Source organism: Rhinatrema bivittatum, chromosome 3, assembly GCF_901001135.1.
Source record: "Rhinatrema bivittatum chromosome 3, aRhiBiv1.1, whole genome shotgun sequence".
Classification (NCBI taxonomy): domain Eukaryota; kingdom Metazoa; phylum Chordata; class Amphibia; order Gymnophiona; family Rhinatrematidae; genus Rhinatrema; species Rhinatrema bivittatum.
The window spans coordinates 358,028,263-358,042,336 of NC_042617.1; the positions used below are offsets into that span (position 1 = coordinate 358,028,263).

Sequence of the window (14,074 nt, forward strand, 5' to 3'; positions counted from 1 at the left end):
GCTGCCTTTAAAACCCTTAGGCCTAGATGGAACTATTCAGCCTTGAGAGATCGGCTAAGCCCGCAGGGATTTAAAAGTGGCTGTGCTGGGCCCAGGAGTTGGAAGGCAGTGGCAGAGACAGATACCTGGCACTCCCACTGCAGGGAGGAGAAGCAAGGGGGAAAGAAAGTTTGCAAGGTAGGGAGGAGGCGAGAGAGAAACTATGGGGAATCAGACCCTCTAATTCCACTACATCACTGAGGGGATTCCAAGTTCCTTCATTCCCAGAGCGAGTCACCTTATTAGCAGTGAGCTGTCCAGGTTACTGCCTCAGTTAAATCTGAAGTTTCACGGTTCCAGCAAACACAATTTTATAAATTTTCAAAGCTTATCCAATTCAATATTTAGATCCAGATAAGTATTTATTTAATTTAATTTACAATTTATATCCTGCTTTTCATGGCTACTGACCCCTTCAAAACGGATTATAAGCACATTTAAAATCAGTCCCACCCATAATAAAATCACATAAAATACAAAATCAACAATACACAAGTAACAGCATTTAAATGTTCTAAAACCATCCATACCTCTCTTAACTCCCCTGGGATTAGTATTACCTCAGAATGCTGAGTATTGGTATTTAGTATTGTAGTCTGTAATGCAGTCAGTTCATAACAGGGAATTTATATATGTGGGGGAAGTGTTACATTTTTTAGAAATGGGATGCTACCTTTTACTAGTGAGAGTGGGGAGTGTAATCAGAAATTTGGTGTTTCTTTTAATATGCTATTTGATGGATTTTTTTTTGTTTTGTTTTTTGATGTATTAGGAAGAAACTCAAGGCACATTTATTTACTTTAGCTTTTGATTAAGGAATCAAGCTTTTTATTGTCATGAGTCACGATTTTTATTATGAGTTCAAGTTAAGAGGCTTTATTCTTTTTTGGGTCACTTTTAAATGTTGGTGGTATTTAATATTTGCTTTAGTATTTTTTTGTCATGATTTTTATGATATATTTTAACTATTTTAAGCTTTTATTTTGCTTTTATTAACTGCATATGTAAATTGTAACCGGCTTAGTACTGTAGATAAGTGGGCTATAAATTTTATAAATAAATATTATACTGATTGTACTTTTTATCAACTGTAAACTGAGATATAAATGTCTGGAATAGAACCAGACTGGTTTCAGGCAAAGTTTGGAAGCTCGCACAGTTTTTAAATAGTACACTTTCTCCCCAAGAGTTCAAGTTTTTGTAACTTCAGAAATAAAAAAAAAAATTCCACAGAAAGTATTGTGCAACCCCGAACTTGGGAACAAAGGCTCAGGGGGACTTTTGCCCAATAAAGTTTAAATTTAACAATACGGAAGAAAAAGCATTTGCTTTTTCAGGGACATTTTTCTCTTCCTAAAGATGAAAGAAATTAAATACTGGGGCAAAAGATGGGCTACTTCAAAACTGTGTGACTTCCCGGCTTTTAATGGCCCTCAGTATATGTTGTTCTGCATTTTCAACGTGCTCTCACCTTAACCATTTTTAACCCATTTGCCCATCATGTTGAGCTATCTTCCAAGTGCCCAGCTCTCCCCTGTTAATTCTGCTGGCCATACATCCCGTTATCCCTTGATTATTAGTTACTACAAGGGGAAACTCGTGAAAAATAACAAATCAACAGCAATCATTTTTTGGCTACTTATGGTATGAGTCTAGCACTCATTGTTAGTCTGCTCCTGGGGCTGGGGGGGGGGAGTAATCTACTACTACTACTACTAATAATCACTTTTAAAGAGCTACTAGCTATATGCAACACTGTACAGACACACATAAGAAAGTCCCTGCTCAGTGGAGCTTATAATATAGTTAAGACAAACATACATTCAATCCCCTCCCCCCCCCCATCCCTCCTCTCACACACGCTCTCTTCCAGGGATGCAGGAGGGCAGTTCCCAGCCCCACCCTCACTCTCTCTTCCTGATGTCCAAGGAGGGAATTCCCAGCCCCACACTCACTCTCTCTTCCTGATGTCCAAGGAGGGAATTCCCAGCCCCACCCTCACTCTCTCTTCCTGATGTCCAAGGAGGGAATTCCCAGCTCCACACTCACTCTCTCTTCCTGATGTCCAAGGAGGGAATTCCCAGCCCCACACTCACTCTCTCTTCCTGATGTCCAAGGAGGGAATTCCCAGCCCCACATTCACTCTCTCTTCCTGATGCCCGGGGAAGGAATTCCCAGCTCCACACTCACTCTCTCTTCCTAATGCCCGGGGAAGGAATTCCCATCTCCACACTCACTCTCTTTTCCTGATGTCCAAGGAGGGAATTCCCAGCTCCACACTCACTCTCTCTTCCTGATGTCCAAGGAGGGAATTCCCAGCTCCAAACTCACTCTCTCTTCCTGATGTCCAAGGAGGGAATTCCCAGCTCCACACTCACTCTCTCTTCCTGATGCCTGGGGAAGGAATTCCCAGCTCCACACTCACTCTCTCTTCCTGATGTCCAAGGAGGGAATTCCCAGCTCCACACTCACTCTCTCGTCCTGATGCCCGGGGAAGGAATTCCCAGCTCCACACTCACTCTCTCTTCCTGATGCCCGGGGAAGGAATTCCCAGCTCCACACTCACTCTCTCTTCCTGATGTCCAAGGAGGGAATTCCCAGCTCCACACTCACTCTCTCTTCCTGATGTCCAAGGAGGGAATTCCCAGCTCCACACTCACTCTCTCTTCCTGATGCCCGGGGAAGGAATTCCCAGCTCCACACTCACTCTCTTCCTGATGTCCAAGGAGGGAATTCCCAGCTCCACACTCACTCTCTCTTCCTGATGTCCAAGGAAGGAATTCCCAGCTCCACACTCACTCTCTCTTCCTGATGCCCGGGGAAGGAATTCCCAGCTCCACACTCACTCTCTCTTCCTAATGCCCGGGGAAGGAATTCCCATCTCCACACTCACTCTCTTTTCCTGATGTCCAAGAAGGGAATTCCCAGCTCCACACTCACTCTCTCTTCCTGATGTCCAAGGAGGGAATTCCCAGCTCCAAACTCACTCTCTCTTCCTGATGTCCAAGGAGGGAATTCCCAGCTCCACACTCACTCTCTCTTCCTGATGCCTGGGGAAGGAATTCCCAGCTCCACACTCACTCTCTCTTCCTGATGTCCAAGGAGGGAATTCCCAGCTCCACACTCACTCTCTCGTCCTGATGCCCGGGGAAGGAATTCCCAGCTCCACACTCACTCTCTCTTCCTGATGCCCGGGGAAGGAATTCCCAGCTCCACACTCACTCTCTCTTCCTGATGTCCAAGGAGGGAATTCCCAGCTCCACACTCACTCTCTCTTCCTGATGTCCAAGGAGGGAATTCCCAGCTCCACACTCACTCTCTCTTCCTGATGTCCAAGGAGGGAATTCCCAGCTCCACACTCACTCTCTCTTCCTGATGCCCGGGGAAGGAATTCCCAGCTCCACACTCACTCTCTTCCTGATGTCCAAGGAGGGAATTCCCAGCTCCACACTCACTCTCTCTTCCTGATGTCCAAGGAAGGAATTCCCAGCTCCACACTCACTCTCTCTTCCTGATGCCCGGGGAAGGAATTCCCAGCTCCACACTCACTCTCTCTTCCTGATGCCCGGGGAAGGAATTCCCAGCTCCACACTCACTCTCTCTTCCTGATGCCTGGGGAAGGAATTCCCAGCTCCACACTCTGTTATGACTGGGCTCCGGTCAGGAGTCGTGAACACCACCCAGAAGGGTGGCTCCAGGTTGAGAGAGACAAGAATGGCTAGTACAGGGTCTGGGTCCAGGCTGGGTCAGGGCAGGCGGCAGATAGCAGTGTCTAGGTTCAGGCTGGGTCAGGGCAGGCGGCAGATAGCAGTGTCTAGGTCCAGGCTGGGTCAGGGCAGGCGGCAGATAGCAGTGTCTAGGTTCAGGCTGGGTCAGGGCAGGCGGCAGATAGCAGTGTCTAGGTTCAGGCTGGGTCAGGGCAGGCGGCAGATAGCAGTGTCTAGGTTCAGGCTGGGTCAGGGCACAGTAAGCAGGACAAGGCAGGTCAGAAGGCCCGTAGGCCACACACACACAGAAGGCCCGTAGGCCACACACCGTAAGCCGAGCAAGGCAGGTCAGAAGGCCCGTAGGCCACACATACACAGAAGGCCCGTAGGCCACACACCGTAAGCGGGGCAAGGCAGGTCAGAAGGCCCGTAGGCCACACACACACAGAAGGCCCGTAGGCCAGGTAAGAAAAGCAAGAAAGAAGGCCTGAAGGCCGTGCAAGGCAAGGCAAGGAAAGGCCCGAAGGCCGCGCAGGGCAAGGCAAGGAAAGGAAAGGAAAGGCCCGAAGGCCGCGCAAGGCAGAGCAGGGAGCCCAGGAGAGCTCGATGCCGAAGCACCGAGGGAACTGTCAGGCAGGGTTATAAGGGCCAACCCAGAACATAGAGTGGACAGGGGAGATGGCCTGGGCCTGTCAGGAGAGCCAGCACTAGAGGGACCCCTGGTGGTGAGGCGGTTGCACTGCAGCCAAGCTGTAACACACTCACTCTCTCTTCCTGATGTCCAAGGAGGGAATTCCCAGCTCCACACTCACTCTCTCTTCCTGATGCCCAGGGAAGGAATTCCCAGCTCCACACTCACTCTCTCTTCCTGATGTCCAAGGAGGGAATCCCTGGCCCCACTCTCACTCTCTCTCTTCCTGCTGCTCAGGGAGGGAATCCTCAGCCCCACCCCCAATCTCTTTCTTCCTCCTGCCCAGGGAGAGAATCCCCAACCCTGCACTCACTCTCTGTTCCTGAGGTCCAACCAGGGAATCACCGGTCTTGCCCTCAACTCTCTCTCTTCCTGCAGCTCTGGAACAAAATTCCTAGCCACACACTCATTCTTTATTTCTGAGGTCCAAAGAGGGAATCCCTGGCCCCACGCTCACTCTGAGATACAGGGGCGGTATCCCACAGCCCCACATTGATCATGTGACACAGAACCGTGAAGGCACCATGTATTTACCACTTTTAAAGCCACGGTTAGGAAAATGGATGCTCATAAGCTGAGCGGCTGTTTTCCTAACCTGACTGCCAGCAAGACTTTTTTTTTTCATGTTGCTGCTTTCTGTGGCTCCTCCAACGTAATATCGCCACGATATTAACGCAGTCGAACCACAGAAAAGCAGTATTTTCTGCTTCTCTGTAAACTTTTGGAGCTCCTCAAGACTTAATGTGCATCCAACTGCTGGTTAACCTGTGCACTAGCCTGAGCGCATGGTATTGCATTGGCCTGTTTCTGTGGTAAATACTTAAAAGGAATTAATGTTGGAATTTAATTTTGAAAGGAATTATGATGCACAAGAATCAAATCTTTTCCAATGAAAAAGAAGCTGCCTGGAATAACCTCCTAGAAGAGACAAGAACGATAATAGAACAAACACAGAGGATCCCTACTAGCTAGAAAACAGAAATGAAGAAACGGGATAACCTCTTTTACACCTAATTTTAACATTTCTGCATGGGAGTACCTGCACAGTTACCACCCTTAAAAGATGGCATGGGGGTAACCTGCATGGAGGGGCAGTTACTGCCCTAAGAAACTTGCTTGCCAGATTGGATGGATCATTTTGGTCTTTACCTGCCATCATTATCTATGATATTTCGCTCAACCCAACATTCTGACTCGCAAAATATTGTCAATGATATTTTGGCAAACTCCATCACAATTCGGTGGTGTGCTGCTGAGAGGATTAATGCTTTAGTTAGACACAATATACACTACTGAGGACCAGAGGCATGCTGAAGGGAGGGGTGTGTGTGTGTGTGTGTGTGTGCTAGCGACTGTGTGGCTAATCAACCTCTTGTCGTCACCCGGGAAGAAGAAACGTCCCAGCCAGGAGCAGCGGCTGGCAGGGAGCCCAAGCCCTGCTGACCAAAGAGAACAGGCCCAGAGCAGCACACCTGGGGGAGGCAGAAGCAACCGGCAGCAGCAGGAGAGGCCATGGGCCGTCGGTGGAGCCTAACCAGCTGGTGGCCTACAGCCTCTCCTGCTGCCATACAGCCCGAAGACAGCAGGAAGGAGACCCTCAGGCCATGGTGGATCTGATCCCACCACAGCCTGAAGACAACAGGAGTCCATGATATGTGTGAGCTTGTGTGAATGACTGAGAGCCTGTTTGTGTGTAAATGTGTGTGTGTGTGTGTGTTTGAGATCCTGTGTGTGTAAATGTGTGTGTGTCTGTTTGAGATCCTGTGTGTGTGTGTGTGTGTGTGTGTGTGTGTGTGTGTCTGTGTGAGAGCCTGTGTGGGTGGGTGGGTGTCTGTGTGCGGGGGTGGAGCTGAGAGAGAGGAAGCATGTGTATGTGTGTGTGTGTGTTTGCGCCTCGGTGAGACAGGAATCGTGGGTGAGAGATACAGAGGAAGCATATATGTGTGAGAGAGAGACGGAGGAAACATGTGTCTGTCTCTTTCATACACACACACAAGCTCCCTCTGTCTCTCACAAAATGTGTATATGTGTGAGAGACAGAGGGAGCATATTTTGTTTGTGTCTGTGTGTGTGTGTGTGTGTGTGTGTGCCCCCAGTTCACAATAATCTCAGGGTGACAGGTATGGAGCGTGGGGGATTTTTAAAATGCTTATTAGTTTTAATTATTGGATGTTATTTGATGTCTGCTGTTTTGAAATATTTTATCAATGTTTAGAAATGTTTTTAAAATTTGTACAGGAGCTTCTAATTATTGATTATTATTTTATTCATCAGCTGTTTTGAAATGTATATTTTTTAGTATTGTTTTACTATTCTGATTGATTTATATTTCTTGATTGTATTGTTTTGAAGAACAGTGATTTTCTGCTTTTCCACTGTTGCACTGCATACAGAGTCTGGCTTGTGGTTTCGAGTTCAGTTTTTGTTTGCATGTGTGCATGAGAGAGAGATAGAGAAGCGCGTGTGAGTGTGTGTTAGCGTGTGAGAGAGACACAGAGATGAAAGAAGCATGTCTGTGTGTAAGACAGACATAGAGGAAGTGTGTGTGTGAGAGAGGTACAGAGAAAGTGTGTGTATCTCTCAACCATACACATGCACACTGTCTCTCATATCACACATGTATGAGAGAGAGGGAGCATATTGTGTGTGTGTGTGTGTGCTTGCCCCCAGTCTAAATAGTCTTAGGATGACAGATATGGATAACGGGAGATTTTTAAAATCCTTATTAGTTTTACTTATTGGGTGTTATTTTATGTGTCTACTGTTTTGAAATATTTTATCAATATTTAGGAAATTTTAAAATTATATATCGGGGGAAGGGGTGCCAAAGAAGAATCCGCCCCAGGTGCCAAATACTCTAGGTATGCCTCTGCTGAGGACATCACCATTCATATCAGCTTTCTATATTAGGTGGATTAGAGAGGGAAAGAGAAAAGCATGTGAAATATGGATTAAAATGGAAATTTCATTTTACAGCATGGTCATGCTTGCTATTTTTATATATGATTGCATCCTGGGTAAAATGCTGCAATGTCTACAAAGAAACCTTAGTACTTTGCTTGAAACATTTTGGTGCAGCTCCAGGGGAACAACGTTTAACTGTAGGAAACGTGACCAGTTAAGAAAGCTTCTTTCCAGGGTCTATTAGGCACTGAGTGTTCCAGTGAGACTCCCGTGTGACTCACACACACTCACAGCCCACCTCACCCACAGTGCCCCCTTCACTGGCACGGACAGAACCAAACCTGCAGGAAACTGGAGTCATCAAATTAAATCAGGCCTGATTTTGGTATTCTTCCAGATGAGAAAAACTCTGCAATACACATTCACACATTTTTTTTTGTTCTTAGTATTAACAGTGCTTATTTTTTTTTTTTATTCCTTACAAAGGCTCTCTCTCAGCATTTCCTCTCCTGTGTCTGTGTTTGCTGGCTCTCAGGATCTGTGTTTCTACGCGCCTTTCAGTGCGACGAGTGGCAGCTGGCCGGGCACGCCGCCGGAGAGCTGGACTCCAGCCTTGCCTGCGCGCTCCCCGAATCGCCAACTGGAGAAGAAACCGGGGGCCCCCACGCCCAGCGCTGCCGCCGTACTTACGTCATCCTGAACGTCGAGGTCGCACCCTGCCTTCAGCAGAATCTGGACAACGCCGAGATGACCTTTGTTAGCAGCAAGGTGCAGAGGGGTCCGGCCATTCTGTGAATGCAAAGCACATAACCTGCTTGTTAAAGCGTTTCGTACTATTGTTATTTCAGACGTGGCGCACCTGACCCTTCCCCTTTACCGGTGAACACACGAACTCTGTGTTGTCCAATACTTCTGGAGGATTCCACCCAAGGAAATTACTAAGGACCCAGCCCAAATCTATTTCGTTTTATTTATTTATTTTTTTCATATTCCGCTTTTCGGCGCTTCAAAGTATACATCAAAGCAGATCACATTCAGGTACTGTAGGTATTTCCCTATCCCCACAGGCCTTACAATCTAATTTTTGTACCTGAGGCAACGGAGGGTAAAGTGACTTGCCCAAATCTACTGAAGGAGGCAGATAACACTGTCAAAAGTATTCGGCCTTCCTGCCCGTGCTTCCAGCAGCCCTGCTGGAGATGTTTCCTTGCATGGGAGCTGTATCTGTCTCTCTCACAGCCAGCCATGACACCGGTGCTCTAATGGACACGACCGGCAGCTTCCGTGCCACCTCTGTTGCCCGCCCCTGCTGCACCAGGGAACCAGCAGTTCTTTGACCCTGATATACCAGCATACGTCAATTCCTCCCTCTCTTTTCCCAGCTGCTTGAAGAACGCATGAATTGGTTTTAACATGACAATCAGCTCACTTCTCAAACCACACATCTGAGGTGTGGAAACTAGTCAGCTGTAAACGGTCTGCAAGAGCTTGCCTGCCATTAATCAACAAAAAGGGACAGCAAATGCTTCGAAGTTAGAAGAAAGGAGAGAAAGCACCCTAACCAGCACTTCAGTCATCTTTCTCCTGGACAATCCATGGAGATAGCCACCACCACCACTACTAATGTTTGAAGGAGGACAAATAGAGGCTTGGTAAGTAACTGTTGCACATGCTTATCTGGTCCTTTTATACAGGGGGGAAGAGGAAATCTTAATTCAGCATGAGACAGTTCCAGAGCTGTGCACAGCACTACCAAAAGGTTTCACCAGAAAAAAGCCTATCCCCTCAAATATAGCATGGCTACAGTCCCTTCCAACCACACTGGGTGAGAGTCAGCCCTGACAGCAGGGGGCACTGCAGTTCAAAAGTGAGCGGAGTGTACGGCACAGTGAGGCCGATGCAGTAATCTGTGCAATAAGAAACGGTGCGCTGGATTTCAGCACACAGTTTTAATGCAAGATTTTTTTTATTTTTTTTTAAACTCACTTTGCAGTAAGCTTTGAAAATGCATGGAGAGTTTAAAAAAAGGCACATTGAGTGTACAATGTGCATTCAGCACAGGTCAAATACAGACTTTAACTTGGGAATGAGAAGCATTAATCGCTGAAACAGACAAGCATCTGATATGGAGCCAGGAGGAGAGAGTACTGACATATCTAGCTAACTGGGTCACCCGCAGCCAGGCAAATAGTGACTGTGGCGAAACCATGACCAGATAGGCAGATAAGTCAGTACTTATCTGGCTAAGTGGCGACGGCTAGCCAGATAAATCCCGGCTTCCTTTTTTTTTTTTTTTTACTTTTTTAAAAGTATTTTTAAAGGTTTTAAGGGGCAGCACTGGAAACTTGACTCCCTTTCTGACCAGGAGTTATGTTTCCAGCGTTAAGTAAAACTGGGTTATTGCCAACGCATCTCTCTGCATCGGGGAGTACTGCTTAATGCTCATGAGTATGGGGAATAAAGTCCCTTATCTGGAGGCAGTCATGGAAGAAGCTGATTTTAGATATAACAGCTGTCACGGAGACCTGGTATACAGAAAACCATAACTGGGAAAGAGTTATCCCAGCTACAATCTATTCAGGAAAGACCAGGGAGGAGGCGTGGCATTATATATAAAGAAATGTATTAAAGGAACAGCATTGCTGGGCTTATGAGGTGAGGAGGAGGCACTGTGGGTTAATCTGGAAAGAGAGAATGGAATATCCATTTATACTGGTGTAATATACAGACCTCCATCACAGACAGAGGAGATGGATAGAGATTTAATGGGGATTAAACATTCACAGGATTGCTGAGAAAGGGGAGATGCGGCAGCTAGGAGACTTCATCTGGCCAGATGTTGATTGGGACATTCCAACTGCAGTATCTTCTAGAACAGTGATGGAGAACTGCAGTCCTCGAGTACCACAAACAGGCCAGGTTTTCAGGATATTCAGAATGAATATGCATGAGATAGATTTGTATACATGTCTTTCTCATGCATTCATATCTTTCTTATGCATATTCATTGTAGATATCCTGAAAACCTGGCCTTTTTGTGGCACTCGAGGATTGGAGTTCACCATCACTGCTTTAAAAAGAAGCCATCCATACCCCTAAGTTCCTCCCTCCTGGAGGGTCTGGATTGGATACCTGAACACTACTTAGCCCGGCCATTTTAAGACTCACTGCGATCGGTTTGAGGAAGCAGTTGGAGAGTAAGGATGTCTGATTTGTACTCTCAGCTTCACTCAAATGGAGTTTCTGTTAGAAGTGATCCCTCACCGTGCACTCCCTGCCAGAGGGTCCTTCTCTTATTAATTTACAGAGAGAGGGATTTTAATCCTGATACCCATCTGGGGCGAAAGGGCTCTCACCTGGGGACCAAAGACCTGTGAGCCCACTCTAAACCCTAGGTGGGCAAGCACCAGTGATGGTTCCTGCTGCGAGAGGCCGTGAGGGCAGAAGATGGGTGCAGTTTAACTTTAAGACGTATTTTTGGGACTTGAGCAGAGTGGGAAGGCTTTTGCTGAGAACGAGCCTGATCCCATTGAGTTTTCCCCAGGAGAAGCCCCCAGAAATATTAATAACTAAAGGATGGAAGAGCAAGAGCAGGAGACCCAAACCAGATCTTTACACACCGGCACCAAGGGACCAGGACGGGCTGGGTGTCCGAGGAACAGGGCCGGTGGAAAGGTTTCCGGCCACCCTAGGCGGTGACAGCAACACCACATCCCTCTCACTCTCATCGCAGACAGCCTACCTACTGACCTCCCTTCACATATGTGAACTCCTCCGCACCGCCTCTCCAGTTTCGTTCGATTTAAAAACTGCTGCCCTCACGTTGCGCTACGGTGCCCCGCCCATCTCCGGCAACCTAGGTGGCCGCCTAGCGGACCTGCCAGCCCTGCCGAGGAAGAAGATGAACCAAGATAGGATTTTTGCAGCAACGTTGGGGACCCCTCCAACAGGATCCCCGGACAGCCGCTGGGAGAGTTAGAGCATTAAATATCCCCAGGGGCTCTACCCAGAGGTCTACAGAGGAAAATCATACTTATACCTTCCTTCAGATGTAAATTCACACTTCTGCACAATGGACTTTAATTTAGGATTACCAATCAGTAAACTTTTCTTTAACACCCAGAGCCTGGTCCTGTCTGAGTTATTACAGCTGCTTAATTCATGAGAAGCACCTGCACTGGGAGCCTTTTCACATCGTCTGAACCACAAGCGAGCGCTTACCCCCATAAAAGGAATCCCCCCAGGGATGGAGAATCAAGTGTGGGATGGAATGGCTAGCCCGGATTAGTTGTGTGCCCTGAAGGGAGTTATAACTCCCAAAATAGCGGTTACAATCAGAAATACTGACCCTGTTGGTAAGCACCAGGTCCAGTATTGCCCCCTCCCATGTGGGTTCTGTTACCAGTTGACAGAACAGTTTTCCTTGCACAGAATCCAGGATCTCCTTCCTTCTAGAACAGTGATGGCGAACTCCAGTCCTCGAGTGCTACAAACAGGCCAGGTTTTCAGGATATCCACAATGAATATGCATGAGATAGATTTGCATACTATGGGGCGGATTTTAAGAGCCCTGCTCGCCTAAAGCCGCCCAAATCCGGGCGGATTTAGGCGAGCAAGGCCCTGCGCGCCGGTGAGCCTATTTTACATAGGCCTACCGGCGCGCGCAGAGCCCCGGGACTCGCGTAAGTCCCGGGGTTTTCGGAGGGGGGAGTGTCAGGGCGTGTTGGGGGCGGGACCGAGCGCAGCGGTGTTTTCGGGGCGTGTCAGGAGCGTTCCGGGGGCGGGCTCGGGGGCATGGCTACGGCCCGGGGCGGTCCGGGGGCGTGGCCGCGCCCTCCGGACCCACCCCCAGGTCGCGTCCCGGCGCGCTAGCGGCCCGCTGGCGCGCGGGGATTTACTTCTCCCTCCGGGAGGCGTAAATCCCCCGACAAAGGTAAGTGAGGGGTTTAGACAGGGCCGGGCGGGTGGGTTAGGTAGGGGAAGGGAGGGGAAGGTGAGGGGAGGGCAAAGGAAAGTTCCCTTCGAGGCCGCTTCGATTTCGGAGCGGCCTCGGAGGGAATGGAGGTAGGCTGCGCGGCTCGGCGCGCGCCGGCTATACGGAATCGATAGCCTTGCGTGCGCCGATCCCGGATTTTAGCGGATACGCGCGTATCTACTAAAATCCAGCGTACTTTTGTTTGCGCCTGGAGCGCCAACAAAAGTACGCCTATTCGCGGTATTTGAAAATCTACCCCTATGGGGGCACTGCATGCAAATCTCTCTCATGCATATTCATTGTGGATACCCTGAAAACCAGGCCTGTTTGTGGCACGCGAGGACGGGAGTTTGCCATCACTGTTGTGGTGAATGATTATCTGGAATCCAGTGATCACCGAATGGCATGGTTTTATATCAGGATGCAAGAAATGAAGGAAAACCAACTTTCGCAAAAATAAGGGAGAACCTCCAGGAGTTGTTAGATGGATGGGAGAATCTAGGAGGAGAGGAAGGGCAATGGGCAAAACTAAAAGGAGATATCATAAGGGCAACTAATCCTTTTGTTAGGAGAGTAAATAATGTGAAGAGGAAACAAAGACAGTTATGGTTTTCTTAAGAAGCATCTGAAAAGGTAACGGAGAAAAGGTTATCATTCATAAACTGCAAGAGATCACAGAAAGAGGAAGACAGGCAACAATATCTGGAAAAGCTAAGAGAAGTTGGGGAAAATAGAAATTCGAAAATTCAAATGGAAGAAAAAATAGCAAATGCGGTACAATGGGCGTACAAGACTTTTTTTTTAGATATGTTAGTGATAGAAAATGTGCAAAGGTAGCATTGAGAGGAATTAGGGTTGCCAACTGGCTCCAGATTTTCAGGACAGGTTGATCCAGTCCTGGTTTTACTCCCTTGCATGCAGGTACTTATAGTCTTGTATTTCTTAAGGAAATCAAAATAAGTTCCAACATGCAATAAAGCAGGACTCGATCAACCTGTCCTGAAAATCTGGAGCCAGTTGGCAACCCTAAGAGGAATATGAAGAGGCTGATAAGGAAATTTGCTTAAGAAATATTTCTGTTCAGTGTTCACTGTGGAAGAGCCGGGGGCAGGACCACATAAAACAAACACAAATAAGATTGGAAGTGAAGTAAACTTCAATCGATTTTCAGAATACTTTGTTCGTAAGGAGCTAACTAAACTTACAGTAGATAAAGCGATGGGGCCGGATGGGATACATTTCAGGGTACTAAAGGAACTTAGAGATATCCTGGCAGCACCTCTGGCTGACCTTTTCAATGCTTATTTAGAGTGGAGTAGTTCCAAATGACTGGAAACAGGCGGAAATGATTCCTATTCATAAAAGTGGAAGTAAGGAGGAGGCTGTCAACTACAGACCGGTTAGCTGTACCTCTGTGGTGAGTAAATTCATGGAATCGCTGCTAAAACAGAGGATAGTACAATTTTTGGAATCCAATGGATTTGAAGATCTGAGGCAGCATGGTTTTAGCAGAGGTGAATCTTGTCAGACAAATCTGAGCAATTTCTTGGATTGGGTGACCAGAGAGTTGGATGAAGGGAGAACGCTAGACATAGTGGTCTTGGATTTCAGCAAGGCCTTTGATACAGTTCAGCACAGAAGACTTATAAATAAACTGTGTGCCCTTGCTATGGATCCTAGAGCAACTGACTGGGTTAGAAACTGGCTGAGTAGGTGGTGACAAAGGGTGTGATAAATGGAGTTTTTCTCTGAGGAGGG

General features: G+C 47.5%; 1 protein-coding gene across 1 annotated transcript in view; it reads right to left on the bottom strand.

Moving 5' to 3' along the window:
• ANKRD6 (ankyrin repeat domain 6) overlaps window positions 1–14,074 on the bottom strand; it is a 249,225-nt gene that overhangs the window by 123,951 nt on the left and 111,200 nt on the right. Inside the window, exon 3 of the mRNA XM_029595416.1 lies at window positions 8,032–8,130. Coding sequence (XP_029451276.1) covers window positions 8,032–8,130 — 99 coding nt within the window. The remainder of the gene's footprint in view (window positions 1–8,031; window positions 8,131–14,074) is intronic.